This window comes from Lagopus muta, chromosome 15 (genome assembly GCF_023343835.1).
Source record: "Lagopus muta isolate bLagMut1 chromosome 15, bLagMut1 primary, whole genome shotgun sequence".
Lineage (NCBI taxonomy): Eukaryota > Metazoa > Chordata > Aves > Galliformes > Phasianidae > Lagopus > Lagopus muta.
The window spans coordinates 1,271,996-1,289,189 of NC_064447.1; the positions used below are offsets into that span (position 1 = coordinate 1,271,996).

The window sequence follows — 17,194 nt, forward strand, 5'->3', positions numbered from 1 at the left end:
ACCACAGCTTTTCCTGCCACCAAGCAGATACAAAGCTCCAGCAGGGACCTGATGGACTCCCACAGAGACATGCTGCTGGGCAGGACTTGCACCCAGCTCCCCACAGAGCTGAGTCCTGGGGGCCCAGACTGGGCACTGGGACACAGCTGCACCATGGCCACTTGCAGACCTGAGCAGCCATGGGTCTGAGTGCGGTGGCACACCACCAATGAGGAGCAGCACTCACACATCACTGCCGCAGAGCTGGCACAACCCTGATACTCCGGCTGTGTCTGAAACAAGGGGGCTGCCCTGGTCAGCCACAGCCATCCGAGGAGGTCATAACAACAGGGAGTGATAACAGACCTCAGAATGGCTTTGTGAGTGGATTTGGAGTTACCCTGTTTATTACTCACCCTAGTCCTCCAACAACCCATCTGTCTGTCAGGAGAGATGCACACCCTCCCGAACCTGCTCTTCTTCTGCTTTCTTCCCCACCCTTCTCTGATGCACTGCTCACATCGGGCAGAGCAAAGCCCGTTAGTATCCTCCATGCCCTTGTGGGACTGGGGCATCAGGTGGGACCCTACAGAGCATATGAGCAAAGAAGTTTTTCTGCCAGCCAGAGCCCCCTCCTCGTTCCCTGTGTCTGGGCCCTGTGTCATCACACGGCTCCATAGCCACCAGCCTGGTAGCAGAGTGCTAACAGTGCCCTAGCACTGCATGGTGATGTCTGGTTGTCACTGTGTCCCTGCTCTGCTCTGTGCTGTGGGGTTGAGCGGCGGCACCAGCTAGGTATAGGTGCTGAGAGTGATGGGATGCCTGGATACTACACCAAGAAGACTGTAGGACTGCATAGGGCTGGGATGAGCTTCTGCAAGATCAAGAATGTTCTTGAGCTGGATGGCATCCAGGTGATACCACAGGCTGTCCACCGCTTCATCAAGCAGAATAGCATGGAGCCAGAGACAGCAGTAGCTGACTGAGGTGCAGAACAGCCCTGGTCCATGGAGCAGAGACACGTGGCTGAGCAACCCCAGATACTGGGCACACAGCTCCGTGCACTGCCCAGCACAACTCCTGCCATCAGCCAGCACAGCAAGGAGGATATTCAGATTGTCAGCATGACCTCGCTCTGCCAGGGTGGTGAGGGCTCACCTGCAGGATGGCCCCCTGGGAGGAGTACAGCTGGGTCCCCACCCAGTCCTGCAGGGCGAGGGCTCCATGCTCCTCTCCTCTAGGAAGTTTGGGGATGGGATCGCCTATTGAGGCATTTCTCTTCTGCCCCTTGCAGGTGACAATGCCCCCACGGCTCCACAGAGCTGCTGACACTAGGGACCACAGCTGCCCCCATAGAGATGCCACCCATCTTGGTGAGGCTGGTTGTGCTCCCTGCCAGGAGCCCACCCCTGGTGGTAAAGACAATGCTTCTAGACAGGGCTCTTCAGCAGAAAAGGCAGGATGCTGGGTGACAAAGCAGGTTCCAGAGGAGCAGTCAGCTCCAGCTGGAGCAGGCACTGTGGTGCCTACAGGAGTAGTCCTGCGTGGTGCCCTGCTGTATCTTGGTCCAGACCAGGCTGGGAGAAGCATGGGGGAAGAAAGTGCCAGACCTCACTGAAGGAGCAGCTGGTGATTTTTCACTTCTCTCATGCCTCCTGCTGTTTCAGGTCAAAGATGCCAGCACTCAGACTGCCCTGCCCAATCCCACAAGCCCTAGAAATTACGACCCCTCTTGAGGTGGAGCAGCACTTCTTGCTGCTCCTGACTCCCATGCCATTGCTGAGAAGCTGGATGCTGTACACACGGAGACCCAGGAGCTGAGGCAGGCACTGCACACAGAGCTGAAGAGGCAGTGCCACCTGGAGCACCAGCAGGAATGTCAGCAGCGGCTCCAGCAGGAAATGCTGATGATGCTGCAGCAGCTCAGCTCCACATGAACCACGATGCTGTGCCGACCAACCAGCCCTGCATCCATTCAGCAGCACGGCTAAGCCCTCACCCATAGTGCCAGTTCAGGATGGAGCTCCTCTGACCTTTCGTGAAGGCAGGGTGTTCCAGCATGGCTGCATTGACAGCAGGGTGAGCTGGCACCACAGGAGGACAAAGTCATGAAGCTAATGCCTCAGAGTCTGTGGCAGCTGCCTAAAGGCTACATGGATTATCTGCAGAGAAAGTCTGGTGACCCCAGCTGTTGGTGCTACAGAACTGCTGCAGCAGAGGTTTCAGAGGTATGATGCTCTGAACTCCCTTGCCTGGACAAGAGGGGATCAGGGGAGGCTGAAAGACTTTCACTGCTGTAGGGCTGTGCATGAGCCAAGGAGGTTTCCTTCTGGTCATCACAGCACAAAATCTGTTTGTTTCTTTCAACTCCTTTAGTTTGAGGTAAAAAATTAGAAGTGTAAAAATAGTTCAGGCATGTTGTGTACGTATGTGTGTGTGTGTATACACCTGTGTATGTACCCACATATGCATATATACACATGGGGTTTTGCAGGTCCTGGAGGAAGAGGGAGCTGGACAGCTTGTCTGCCACCTGCAGACACAAGCCCGGCCTTGGTGGTGGTGGCTGTGCCACTGTAGGTGTACCTGGGAGCATTAGAAGTCTGCTGCCATCTCAGTGCAATCATTCAATTCAATGTTGGTGTAATTTTGGAAACGTCTGAAAAGCAATGGACAAAGTAAAACGAAAGATCAGTTACTCCATTCTTCGGCAGAAAGCAGGGAATGATTGTTCCATCTCCCCTCCTGTGTCTGGGCACCAGGCTCTCACTCTTCATCTCAGCTTTGCACTTAAAATGAAGAGGCTGGATGACCAGTCTTCAATCACTGAGTTTACCATGGTGCCTGTTAGCATTGTGGGGAAAAACAGGCAGAACACCTACACAAGTAGATTGGCTTTAAGCTGCCTTGATTTCTGGAAAAGACTCTCTAGACCTGGCAGTATTTTTCACACTCCCTTGTAAAATACTTCCTGAGTTTTCCATTCCTCAAACGTGATTTAATAACTTTCCTCTCTTCTCGCACTTGCATAGCAGCACCCTAGCCTATGATAAAAGAAGATCACGGAATCTTCATCACCTGAGTTGGTTAAATAACCCACCCACCAACACTGCTTTTGACCACTGGAACGTTAAGCAGCCTGCTAGCAACGCTAGGGCCATCCAGTAATTGTTTAAAGCGGTGCTGTAACGTGGAAGCTGTCTCCTCTCAAGCCTATCCTCAACCATCCGTCGCTTCCAGCTCACTCCAAGGAGCAGCCCTTCCACCCATGGTTTTATCAGTGGTTACCTTAGGATCAGTTTCTCACCTTTTGATGAAGTGCAACGCCAGGCCCACCAGCAAGAGCACGAGCAGCAGAGCTCCCACGACAAACAGGGCGATCTCCCAGCTGTGGAGGGAGGCTGGGGGTGTGAAGGCAGAGATGGGGTGTTGCAGTCAGGACCCTGCCCAGCACGGTGTGCCACGAGGGGGCCGTCTTCAGCCCCCATCTCACTCCTCTTCCACCTGCCTGCAAACACCCTGTGGAACTCTAGCTCTGGCTGGCTTCAAGCAGCCAGCACTGGGGCTTCTTGAATGGGGCTACCCCAGGCCCACAGGCAGATGCAGGCACCCAGACTTCCAGGGGCACCAAGATGGCAAGGTGACTGCCCTATCACCCCTTACAGTGAAGCAGCCAGCCATCGTTACCCCACTCCCCATCACCCATCAGTGCCAGAAGACAGCTTTGTGTAAGCAGCAGCACCAGATGTGCGAGCCCAGCCCTTCTGGTGCTGATCCCCATGCCCAGCTCTGCTCCCACTCACAACTGCTTTGCGATGACACTGGCGTTCTTCTTTGGGCCATACACTCGGGGCTGGTTTCCAACTCTCTTCCATCCACAGAGAAGCGGTGGGGACTGGCCAGGAGGTCCTTGCGCCAGCTCTCCACGGGCTGCTGCTGCTCTGGCAGTGGAACATGCATCCGACCTGAGATCTTCACCACAGAGTCTACACACGTCAGGTTCAGCTCTGCAGAGAAGCACCGGCATGCCTTGAGCAGGGGGGAGCCCACCTGCTGCATGGCAACACCTTGCTCCTGCTCCAGGAACCACCTCCTCCCCCCATGCTCTCTTCACCACCTTCTGTAGGGCACCGCACTTCATAACAAGCAACCTGAGCACGTGCTCTGGCTTTTCTTTTTTCAGCAACAAAATGGGCTGGGAGTGTCCTCTGAATCCAGTAAAGTCCTTCGAACTCTGCTTCATAAATTATGATCTTTACCCACTGGTCAGAACTGTCTGAAACTGCTCAAAGGAACAAAGATGTGTTCATAGAATCATAGAATCATGGAATGGCTTGGGTTGGAAGGGATCCCAAGGATCAAGTTCCAAATCCCCTGCCACAGGCAGGGTTGCTAACCACTAGACTAAGCACCAGATCAGATTGCCCAGGGCCCCATCAAACCTGATAGAAATCAGATAGTGTTAGAGCAGGGGAGGACTGACAGCCAGCATGACTGCAGAGCCCTCATTTCCTTCAAGCTCAGCCAATAAATAAAAAATATTTCTTCATAACCTCGAGAAGAGGAAGAGCTCTAAAACTTCCAGAAGTGACTTTTTGCTCCAGGTACTTCAAATAAGCATAGGAGCCTGGCTGAGAAAGGGTTGAGAACTATCCTAAACTTTGCGGGTTTAGGATATTCGGTTTGTCTCACAGACACCTGAGGGCACCCTTCACAAAGCCCTTCTGAGGCAGCTGTCCTAAATCATAACCAACATGACCAACTCAGTGGGGAGATCAGAACTGTCACCCCAGGCTGTCTGGCTCAGAAGCCCTGCACAAGGGACAAGGACCATTTCAGAAAGTGTGTGACACCCGTGTAAGGGGCAATGAGGCCCATCTCCACCATCCCATGACATACTGGATGAATTCTGCCTTTAGAACTGGCCCTTGGACGTGACTTACAGAAGAATGTGTGGCTTCGAGATGCTTTGGTTAACCTGGAAACTCCCATTTCTTGGTCCCTCTAGGCTGCCCTTCCCCTATAGGCAGCCCACTGTGGACTCTCAGCACGAGCAGCCCGTAGGTTGGGCTGAGAAGGGACTGGCTGCTGGGCAATGAGCCCTCCTGGACCTCCAGAGTAATGGGAACACAGCCCTCCCTTTGGTGCCCAGTGCAGTGGCTGAGGGGGGCACGGTGCAAACCAGGGAGATGGAGAGGAGCACCAACCTTGCAGGTAGAGCTCAGAGACACCACAGGAGCATTTCTCCTCCAGAGAGCTCACCAAGGCCTTCCTCAAGCTTTCCAGCATCCTCTCATGGTTCAGGATCCACACAGAGCAATCTGTGGGAAGAGAAGTGGTCGCCTCTTGAGTGCAGCTCAGCCCCAGTGATGGCATCCCCATCGCACTCCCGATGCTAAATACTCAGCTTCCTGCCTGAGCTCAGGAGCGAAGCTCAGCAGGCATGGATACAATTCGGTGGGACCTCGAGCGGGAGCTGCAGCCTGCAGGTGTCTCAAATGAAACATGCAGCCACTTTCACACAAGCGTGCACCAAAACCACGAGCAAGAGTGCCGACTTGGGACAGTGGTATGTTTTCCATCACATCAACAGTGCAGGGAAGGTTTCCTGCCAGCCCCTCACCTCCCACAGGCAGCCGTGGCCTGCACCACACTGCTTCCACATGCTGGTGGGGGCACACAGCTCTGCTTACTGGGTATCAGGAAGCACAGGTCCAGACCCACGGCAAAGGTGCCCTGAGGACAGCTGTTCTGCAGACCGGGGGTAGGCTCCGAGATGGCAAACTGCAGCTCTGTGCTGGCATCACTGGAGGGGCAGCGGCTCAAGGACACCGACCTGTCCACCAGAAGAGGAGTGTAAGCACATCAATGCCATCATCAAAGACATTTATCTGTCTTTGAGGCTCCAACCAGACACCCCCTCAGTGCTCCCAATCCCTGCACTGCCAGGGATGACAGACAGTTTGCTGGAGCTGAAATCAGCCTTTACAGGGCTGTGACAGATGGGAGCAGCTGACCCCATCAGCTGGACTGCACTGGGGCTTGGTCATAGTAAACCTATTCAAGGAGACTGGTTTCTGGAGGAGGTCTTTCAGTACAATTTTTCAGCCAGCCAGAAGCTGGAGACTTTGATTTTCTGAGAAAAGGGTGCTCCTATGGCTGCTCCTGGTTCACGTGTGCTCCCAGGGGCAGGCTGCCAACACAGAACCTCTATCCGAGCCACTGTGACAGTGGAGCAGAGGACTTGCAGAGGACAGTTTTAACTAAAAGAGCTGATTTTGTGGAAAGCAGAAATTCTACTAGCACTCCTACCAAGAGAAAGTCTCAACCCCATTTCTCGCTAAGCAAAATTCACCTGGCAGTGGAAGAGCTGTCTTACACTGAAGTAGAAGCATTTTCCATTGCAATACACTGCCCATCTATCTGCTTTCCAACTCAAGGCTGGTGAATACACCTGGCTGCACAGGACAAAGCAGCAAGTTTGGTGACATGCCAGCCAAGGCTCTGGGAGCCAAGAGCCCAGGGACATCTTCCAGAGAAGTGGCCTCACCTGTCATAACCGCAGGGCACAGCATACAGCGGGCCAAGGATGTCCAGGTGTCCTCCCACTGTGCTCGGCCCGCACGTGAACACCACAGCATCCACTAGGTTCTCTGATGTTGCCTTCATGCCACCAGGAACCAAACTGGTGCTGTACAGAGCAATAGCACTGATGCCTTCACTAGCAGCAGAGATGTCCTCAAATGCCAACTCCATCCCACCTGGGAATGTCAGTGGGATAAATGGGTGAACATCTTGAGTGTGGGCCCACCCCATGGTGCCCACAGCCTGATTCATGGTGCCCAGTGCCCACCCCACGGTGCCCACACGGTGCCCACTGCCTGCCTCACCATGCTCACTGCCCAGCAGTAGCAGCCCTGATGCTCCAATGCTGCCTTTCAGTGTGATGCTGCGTTGCACTTTGCCCTCCTGGCCCGTGAAGACAAGCAGACTGAGCCCAGCTAGGCTGGCCCCTGGCTGCCCTTCCAGCTCCATGAAGTGGACGGTTCCACCACCCGCCAGGCCCAGCTCGCTGATGCGGATGGTGGCTGTGGATGGTGCAGAGGGGCTGCTGCAGGCATTCTCCTTGAGCGGTGTCATCACAGTCACCTGCAGGACATACAAGAGCTGCTGCCATCTGCTTATGTCAGGCCCAACAGGCCTACAGCCATTCTGCCTCCCACCCGTTCCCCCGTGCTGGCCTGACCCCATCAGACGTTAGCAGTGCAACAGTACAGCCCTCCCTTATCTGACTTATGCTCTCTGCCAGCATTCTCTCACGGGGCCTATTTGATGCTCAACATTAAAAAAAAGAACAACTGGAACAAATTAAAATTGAATCCTGCCAGTGATCAAAGAGGGTCCTTCATGCACCGGCATGTGGGAAACTGGATTTGAGGGATGTGAAGTGCTGTGCCATGCATTACAGAGTGGCACCAAGCAAGTGGGGCTGAAGAGGTGGCTCAGGGTAACTGAAGGCTCCAGAATGCTGCCCAGAAGCAGGCCCCCAGGTTTTGGGACTGTTGACATGTGAGCTGCCCCAGGGATCTCCTGGTTCTGAGGCATGGGATGTGGGGTTGTTATCTGGCCAACAGGAGGCACACAGGAGGGTCAGAAAGGTGAGGGCAGGTGAGAGCAGCAGCAGCTCACTGGAGGTGGAATGGCTCAGCAGAATGCCCCACTTTCCCTGGTGGGAATCAGGGACACACTGAAACACGACCATTGCTTTCTCAGTGCCTACAGATGGAGAGCAGACATCTGCCATCAACCCACCTGGAAGCTGCTCTGCTGTCTAGCACTCAGGCTGTGGCAGCGGCTCAGGGACTCATCCTCTGTGCTGTGTGAGTCATTTTCATACAGGATGCCCTGCCCTGGCACCAGCACCTTGAGCAGCTGCTCTGCCTTCTCTGGCCCTCGGGATGTGTACACCACGGCGTCCACCAGCCCCTTGGCAGTCACAGCCATGTTCAGCACGTAGCGCGTGCTGCTGCTGTAGTAGAGAGCCACAGCGTCCGCCCCATTCTGGATGGTGTTTGGGGGCAGCCTGACCATGGGTGCTGGGCGCACAGCACTGCTTCCCACCAGGAAGAAACCCAGACTGTCTGTGTGGTGTCCAGACAGCTCCAGCACCCGGTAGGCCCGTCCTGTCTTGCCATTGTAGAGGACCAACCAGTATCCCTGGAGGTCAAAGGATGTTTGTCCAGTGTAGAAGAGTTCAATGTACTCCGTGTCTTCTCTTCCCCCTGGGTTGTCTGGGTTCACCTCATTGATGAGTACTTTGCCTGCTTGTCTCGAGGGCTCTGCTGTTCCTTTTGGTATCGCTGATGGGGCACCTAGGAAAGCAAAAATGTCATGAACAGAACGTGGCCCTGTGCATGGCACCACACTGCAAAGAACACAGCTTTGCACACTGCTTTGCTGGAGAATGACCAAATTCAGCAGAACACTGTGGATGTTTGCCCAGCACCCCAACACACACGTTTCCCCTCTTGTACCAACACACAGAGGTTCCCAATGGCCTTTACAATGTCCATTAGGAGCCAAGGCTGTGCCAGCCCTACATGAACCTGATGCCCCCCAGGTGACGGGAGCTGCCCCTCACAGCGCACCAGCTCATGTTGGTGTCCCCTGCACACAGAGGAACCAGAGCTTCTCACAGCTTGTCTGCATATGGACACCAGTAAAATAAAGGAGCTGAACCTGGGAGGGCTGGGCCCACATGCTCATCCTCAAACACAGTGTTCCCCAACACACAAGAATGATGACCAGTACCTGGGGTCAAGTCTGGAGCAGGGATATCCTTGAAGCAGGAGCTTTCTGCTGTGATATTCCTCTCGTCAAAACTCACAGCCCTGGGGCTCTCCAGGAAGGTCTGGAAGGCAAGCAGCAGGCTATTCAGCTGGGCTTCTGACTTTGCAGTGAGCAGGGTGGTGAACACAAGCCCCTGGTCCTGGCAGGCTGCCTTTAGATCTGCCAAGGCAAGCAGAGGTCTGTTTCAGTGTCACCACATCTCTAAAGATGCACTTTCACCTGGAAGGGACACGAAGCTCATCCGCTCCTCGTCTACCACCACTGCCCCCTGGTCAGACAGACACAAGAGAAGGGTTTGGTGGGGCAGCCTGTACCACCAGTACCACCCTGCAGCTCGAGTCTGGGACCAGATGACACAGCTCACTGACAGACATCCTCATTCTTTTGGAAGCCTTGCAATCCCAGCAGCAGATAGAATGATCTTTTTGGGGCTTCTAAACATGCTGAGCTGAAAGTGCTGTTGCTGACAATGCACACTGCAGAGTCACGCCGTTTTCTTCATGTATCCACATGTGCCCATCCCATTTGTGCAGAAATCTAGCAGGGATACCAGAAAAACAGACCAGTAAGTCCACTCTCACTTCTGCTGCAACTTGGCTCAGTCCATATGGATCACAAGGACAGTTAGTCTCCAAGCTGGGATGTTGGCCCTGTTGCCACATCAAGAAAAAGGTAGATGTGGCACTTTGGGACATGTTCAGTGGGCAAGGTGGTGATGGGTTGATGGTCGGACTGGATGATCTTATTGGTCTTCTCCAACAGTTATGATTCTGTGTTTCTATAATCTGTCTGACAGCAAACACTCAACGTTTGCAAACCAGCACTGATGTGTGCTGGCTGCCAGAGCTGATGGAGCACAATGCAGAACAGCATCACACTCTGCCCAACCCTCAGCACTTTCATGATCAGAACCGAGTTCAAGTTAGCTGAGATCCAAGCCAGGAGGATGCAAACCAGAAGGAAACCCAGGGCTAAAAATCAAAAGCAGATGAGCAGTAACCACTGACAGCACTCAGGCTCCTCCACTCCTTACTGCCTCACCTTTGAAGTAGGCTGGAAAAACTCCACAACTGCAGGATCTGTCAAGGGCTTGCACCAGAGTCACCAGGATCTCTTCTGACTTTGGGAGCCACTCCTGGCATTCTAGGAAACAAAAAGCTAACTGTTACCCAACAAAAAGCTAACTGCAGCCTCAGGCACAGCTCCAGCTCATTCTGGGACATGGGTCCCTGGGACATTCTGCAACTCAGCTCCTATTCATCACCTGGAAAGCCCAAAAGGCTCCACTTCACCCCGGGAGTGGGAGTGAATAGTAGAGAGTTTCAGCCCAGAAAGGGCGGCCACAAATAACAGTGCAGCAGAGAACAGTCAGACGTCCTGACTGCATTTCCTTGGTGTACCTATGTGTACCCCAGCACAACCCTGGGTGGATATTCTAGATATCCTGGCCGTGGAGTACATGCTCTGCTCCTCAGGAGGTCCAGCCTACAGAAGCAGAGGTAACCAACACCCACCTGCTACACGAAGGCAGAAGGAAACAGTCTGACTGAAGCGTCTGCTGGGGCAATCATTGAATCTGCCAGGGGTGGGTCTGCTGAGGATATAGGACAAGGAGTCCCGAGTCACTGAGCAGCAGTTGCACTGGCTCATGGACACATCTCCAAGCTGGTGCCTGAAAGATACAGATGTGAGAATGAGACAGAACACAACCTGCCAGCCAGAGACCGGTCTGCTCATCACCCACCACTCACACCTGCCTGCACCAGAGCGGGAAAATTCTCACCAGAGAGTAAAGTCTTCTCCCTTCTTGGGGTCTGGAGAGTCATCCCACCCTCATCAGTACCTCCTTGTCTAAAAAAGGTGCCCAAGACATCCCTAAGCCTTAAAAAGAGAAGAGCATGGGCCTCCTTTTATCTTCTGGCAACTCATTTTTTGCCTGATCTGAACACAAGTAAGTTAGTATAGAGGCACTCATGCTCAGGCTGCGAGCACTGGGAAGGGCAGTTGGGTACAACAGGGAAACTGGAAATGCAACACTTGTGGGTGAAATGATTAGGCAGGAGCTCAGCTCCAAGGAAAGAGGATGAAGCCCCACTATGAGGAGCTGCATAGAACAGAGCTCCTCGGGGAAGGCTATAACCTCCTTATGGGACAAGTGCAGGTTTATTTGACAAGTGGGAAGAACACGTGCAAAGGAAGGAATAGGAATGTGCTGTGATTAAGTGATGACTGCCACAGGAGTGAGTGGACCACACTCTTTCCTGATACAGTTGACTACTGCAGTCTCAGGCAGGCTTTTCTCATGCCCACCCAGAAAATCACAGAATCAAACAGAATCACAGAATGGATTAGGTTGGAAGGGACCTCATCTAGTCCCAACCCCCTGCTGTGGACAGGGCTGCCAACCTCCAGATCAGACTGCACAGGGCCCCATCCAACCTGGGTTGAATGCCTCCAGGGATGGGGCATCCACAACCTCTCTGGACAGCCTATGCCAGCACCTCATTGCCCTCTGAGTGAAGAATTTTCCCCTAACATTTCACCTAATTTGCCCCTCTTTTGGTTTAAAGCCATTCCCCCTTGTCCTGTCACTATGAGACTGTGTAAGAAGTCAATTCCCCTCCTGTTCATAAGCTCCATTCAAGTACTAGAAGGGCCTGAGTGGAGATGCCAAGAACCCACCACCTCAGGTGGGATGTGAGATGACCCAAGGTGCCATCAGCTCTCATTTGCACAGGGCAGCAGGGACCCAACTGGAGACAGATGTACCCACACCCCGACCTCCCAGGTGGCCTCAACCTCCTGGCAGTCAGTGCTGCTCTCAGGAGGGCTGAAGATGTGGGCAGGGATGACCCCAGGCAGCAAGGAATGCTGTGACAGCAAGCTCTCTCTCACCTCACGCTCCTATAGGCAGGTCTGCCTGGTGTCAGGGTGTCCAGCAGCTCAGGGCTCGGTCCCTCAGTGCTCGTATAGACGAAAGCATCCAGCAGGCCAGCTGTCAGTGCTTTCCCTGGAGCAAAGCTGCTGCTGTTGCCTCTGTAGAGAGCAATGGCATTGGGGCCATCCCTGAGGACAGGATGAGTGGAGTTCTCTGGGAATGCCAAGTCCACTGCACACCAGCAAGGAAAAGAACAAGGACAGCATGTCAGACACATGAGAGTGACACCCCAAAAACCATGCCCCACAAGCCAGGGACGAGCAATTCCCCCTGTACAGGAAAATAGCATGGCTCCAGATACAGTAACACAGAAAACAAGTGGGATACTCAACACCTTTCTGCTCCCTGACATTTCCCACTCTCATAGCCCAGATTTCCCTGTTTATGAGCAGCTCCACAGGCTGCAGGAGGGCAGAGGGGCATCCTGAGCAGCACTTGTTCTGCAGGTGCTGCAGATGGTGAAGCTGCTTCAGGCAGGAGCAGGGAAGCAGGAAAACAGGTGCAGATGCTCATTTTTAATTCAAAAAAGATGCCTGCAAAATGAACTAAGATTTACGGCAGCAGTTATTCTGACAATACACAAAAAATATTTTAAAATAGCAGTACTTTGTTCTAGCATTTCACTAACAATCCTTGTTATTCACAAACACACATTCTCTGCATGAATACACATACTCAGCAAGAGTCCAGAATACCAGCAGACAGAATTAAGGCTGCAGTTTGGTGGGGTTTCCCTATTTCCTTCCCTGTGCATAGTGTTCCCTTTTCCCCCAGCCACTTCTCTGCCAGCCAGTGAGAGCTGCTGAGCACAGCAAGGTGCAGCACCCTTCCCTACCAACCTCCAACCCTCCCCTGATGCAGCTCTGTGATGGTTGGGCACCAACACATTGTGGGGCTGCCATCATGAGGACACACCTCAGTTGCTGCAGCTTGCCCCTTCCTGCACAGCACTCGCCTGAGCTTTGCTCAGCTTTGTGGACTGTCCCATCTGCTGACTCCAACACGGCCCAGTTCTTCAGCTTTCATGAATTGCAAGTGGGAACCAGATCTGTGAGTGACGAACACACGCCGTGACTCACAAATGGTGAGTCAGAGAATTGCACAAAGCATCTGCAGAGTCAGCATCCCCAGCTGCAACATCTCCTTTTGAGCACCCAAAATAATGAGACGTTTCCTCCACCTCCTCCTCTGGTTGCCTGGGAGCACTGAGGGGAAGGGACGAGTGGGAACTGTGCTGGCAGGCGGTGTGGTGAGAGCACAGCCTCTGCTTCTGAGCAGGGCCCCACACTGGCCATCCTTCCTGACCTTCTCTGAATCTCTCCCATCCTAATATATCCTTTATGAGTTCAAGACACTGCACCATACAAGATACCAGAAAGTAATGGATTTACACAGTAGTATCAAATCACAGAATCACAGAATGGCCAGGGTTGGAAGGGATCTCAAGGATCACGAATCTCCAACCCCCCACCACATGCAGGGCCACCAACCTCCACATTTCATACCAGTCCAGGCTGCCCAGGGCCCCATCCAACCCAGCCTTGAACACCTCCAGGGATGCACGGGGCATCACAGCCTCTTTGAGCAGCCTGAGATATCTCCTCATTTTTTTTCTCTTTTTTAATAATTTTTTCTCTTTTTTAATAATTGCCAATATTTTACTTGCTTTACGCAGCTCCTTTTCCTTTCATTAGCTCTTTTATCTGTCACCAAGTACCGAGCTGGAATTCTCGCATTCATCCATCACAACGCCAAACCACCATAAAAAGAGACAGCATCCTCCAACCCCGGACTCAGCAGACAGCTCCCCCGGCTCCGTGCAGCCAGCAACGTGCAGCCCTTACCTGGGATTTCTCTTTGTGCTGGGCCGATCAGGAGAAGCCCATCCAATGAAGTCTTGCCATAAACATCCATAGTGAAATAAATGTCTTTGGTCTGACCATCAATCAGCACCAGGACGACGTCCCTCAGCACAGTGGAGTGGGGACCCTGGAGCTCGATGAACTCAGAATCTTCCAAAGAAGAGGCAACGTGGACCTCACTGATCAGGACAGCAGATGCGTTCAGCTGAGGAGTGAGGACGCAGTGGTTATCTGTGCCTGGGGTCGGCACGGCCACCTGGAAGAACCACTGAGCGTCCGCCCCATGGCACCTTTCGATTGACTCGTCCATAGACCTGAAGGTGGAGTCCTCCAGCAAAGCATCTCTGCCGGGGGTCAGCACCCCTAGCAGCGTATCCGCTCTGTCTGTCTTCTTCGTCTTATGCACCAAGGCATCCACCAGTCCTTTACCTGTGACGCTCATGCCTTCCTTGTAGCTCCCTTTTCCATAATACACAGCGATCGCGTCAGGGCCATTCTGGATGGTGTTCTTAGGAATAACTATTGCTGGCTTCACAGAGGCGGAGCCAACGAGGAAGAACCCTCGGCTGTTAGTAGCCTTGCCTTGGAGGTTCAGAACTTTGTAGGCTTGGTTTCCATTGCCATTGTAGAAAACCAGGTAGTAGCCATCCAAAGGGGCTGTTTGACCACTGGTGTGATAGAGCTCCACAAACTCAGAAGTGTCCTCTCCTGGGGTGTCAGCGTTGATTTCATTGATCAAGAGGGTGTGCTCTGTTTTCTGGTCCCTGGGGCTTTTTATGGGACTCTGGGCAGCAACTCTGGGAAACCAGATGTACATAAGCCCCATCAGTCCAACCAGCCAGACAGCTCTCATGATGATAGCTGGGATTTGCTTCAGTTCTGACCTAGAGGAGAAAACTGTCCTTCTGACAGCCGGAGCAGCACAGAGGGACACTGCTGCTGTGCCACTGCAGGGCACCAGGATGAGACCTCTGGATGCAAGAGGCACTTCTCCAGGGAGTGAGCAAAGCAGCAGTCCCACAAAAATCCAACTGAGAAGAGGATGGTTTGAACAAGGATTTCCCAGCTCAGCTCCTTAAAAAGGCACGGGATGGGGGCAGGGGAAGGGGAAGGGGGAAGAAAAGACAAAATCTAGTTAGGAAACACAGAAACACAGCAGTGCAATTTAATGGTTTAAAAGCCCTGCATGTGTGGGCATCTCGAATTTTCCCTTCTCTTTCTTCAGAGGTTTGTCAAGATTCACTGCAGTGGCTGCAGTGGGACAAAGCCATCTCAGGCTTCACAGCCCTGAGCTTTAACACTGATGTCACTGCTAATAGCTGTCTCCATGGGAATTTACTAGGGACGGTGGTCTCTTTTCCCACTCCAGGCACGGGTCTCTGCAAACCCCCCGTTAGCACCCACAGGCAGACTCGGTGCTTCCCAGCATCCAAAGAGATGGAAGCTGAACTCGCCTCTCCCCTCAGCCCGTTCCCACAGGTGCCCCATTTCCATGTTCTCTCCCCATTTCACTTAAAGAACAGAGAAAGAAGGGGGAGCTCCGGCTCGGGGCTGCACGCAGACGGAAGGAAAGCCACAAGAAACCACAGCAAGCAACAAGCGACGCGGAGCCGGACGGACAGCCTGCGGGGCAGCAGAGCCGACGCAGCTCCCTTCAACTCCGCGGGGCGGCTTTGCCTCGTCCCCGCTTCGCAGCCATGCTGGTGCGGCCACCGCAGGGTGACAGGGACAGAGATGAGGCCGTGGGGCCCCGCACAGCCCCGCACAACCCCGAGCCGTCCCCGCACTCACCGCCGCTCGCTGCCCGGGCGCACCACCGCCGCCATCGGGGCAGCACCGGGGGGCGGGGCGGCTGCGCTGCGCTGCGGCCCGGAGCGGCTCCGACGGGCGGTGTCCATCTGAACCCGGGTGTCTCCCCACGCGGCCCCGGCGGAAAAAGCCCGCCTTAGAGCTGCGGCAGCCGCCCACGAGCTCCGTGTCCCCACATACGTGTCCCAGGAGCTCCTTCTCCCAAGGCGAGGGACAGACGGACGGATGTTTGTCTGCTGTGCGCCTGCCTCTCCGCGATGGGACTCGCAGCCCCACCGGAGCTCTGTGCGTCGCTCCTCGCACGGCTCAGTGTTGGAACCAGGATTTGGAGGGCTCTCGGGCAGTGCCGCGTGGCTGCGCGCAGCCAACACTGGTGGCCATGGCACAGGGTTCCCGTGGGACCTCCGTGAGCCCTTGTACCCCGATGCCACGTCCGTGCCATGCACCTACCAGCACCCAGCCCGGCCTGCAGCCCCCCAGGTGGCGCTGGGCTCCCCTTCCCTGGTGAGGGGCTTCCTGACCCTCCTCCCACCGATCTGGTGCCCTGCTCCCCCAGGCCTGCTGTGGGGCTGGGTCCTGTGCCGACCTCTCCACTGGTTTGGCCCCGCTGCAGAGCATGGGTTTCTTGGAGCTGCTGGGAGTGGGTCAGCCCGCAGAGCATGGGGGGCTCAGAGCTGCTGGGAGCAGGCCGGCCCACTCTAGGCTAGCTGAGCACTCAGCTGTTGGAGTGCTGCTCCTGCTGCCAGCCAGATGTGAGTTCCTGCTGGTGACTCAGCAGCCTGCTGTTTTCGGTGTTTTCCTCCTTCTTGTAACTGGAAACCAGGGCTCCGGCAGGAGGGGGAAGCTCTGCCAGAAGGGCTGCAGTTGTTCTGGGAAGAGGCTGAGCCCGGCGTGCTCCTGGCAGTGCAGGGCAGCCCACAGGGAGTGAGAGCCGCGGGGTGCTGCATCTCACGGCCGTTGGAGCGATGGTGTCTGGCACTGGGGCATGCCATGCAGTGATGAGCACTGAGCTGAGCTCTGCAGTGTCACAGTTGCCCTGGCCTGCAGGCACTGCAACTGACTGTCCTGTGAGCCCGTGTTCTTCCTGACAGGGTTTGCTCATTTTTACCATTAAAGACAGGGCCACAAAGATGGTGAGGGGCGTGGAGCACCTCCCTGATGAGGAAAGGCTGAGTAAGTGGGCTCTGTTCAGCCTGGGGAAAAGAAGACTGAGAGGGGATCTGATTCATGTTTATAAATATCTAAAGGGAGATGTGAGGCAAATGGATGAGGTTCTTCTCAGTGGTGTGTAGCAATAGGACAAGGAGCAATGGCCTAAAACTTGAATGCAGGCAGTTCTGTGTTAACATATGGAAGAAATTCTTTATGGTAAAGGTGGTGGAGTGCTGGACCTACTGTAGGGAACCTGCTTTAGCAGGGCGGCTGGGCTCAATGATCTCTTGAGGTCCCTTCCAACCCCTGCCATTCTGTGATTCTGCAGTTCTGTGATTTTTGGAAGCACCGTGTTTATGCAATCACAGGGCTTCTGACGCACAAAGGGTGGTGTAGAACTGTTGGGAGGGGAAAATCCCTTTCCCAAGGGAACCCAACTCAGTCCTTTCTGGCCTGAGGTGGCCACAGCTCCTGGTGTCCCCCATGTGGTTCCAGCCTGCTCCATGTCCCCTCACACCCCTGAGCACTCTGCTGGTGCTCGGGCACACAGAAAGCTCCTGCTGCCCCTCCTGGGTCTTTCCCACTGAACCCACAGCTCTAGGGA

General features: G+C 54.3%; 1 protein-coding gene across 1 annotated transcript; it reads right to left on the reverse strand.

The window, feature by feature from the left end:
* Nucleotides 1-1,273: 1,273 nt before the first annotated feature.
* On the reverse strand, nt 1,274-15,795 carry LOC125700936 (uncharacterized). The gene is made up of 14 exons (XM_048962254.1): nt 15,421-15,795; nt 13,612-14,703; nt 11,725-11,938; nt 10,344-10,501; nt 9,871-9,972; nt 8,791-8,988; nt 7,792-8,351; nt 6,870-7,128; nt 6,530-6,740; nt 5,673-5,815; nt 5,187-5,300; nt 3,783-3,986; nt 3,287-3,380; nt 1,274-2,638 (listed from the first exon to the last, which is right to left on the reverse strand). Exons 2-14 carry the CDS (start codon nt 14,480-14,482, stop codon nt 2,575-2,577), a joined length of 3,192 nt encoding a protein of 1,063 aa, XP_048818211.1. The 5' UTR covers nt 14,483-14,703; nt 15,421-15,795; the 3' UTR covers nt 1,274-2,574.
* Nucleotides 15,796-17,194: the final 1,399 nt, after the last annotated feature.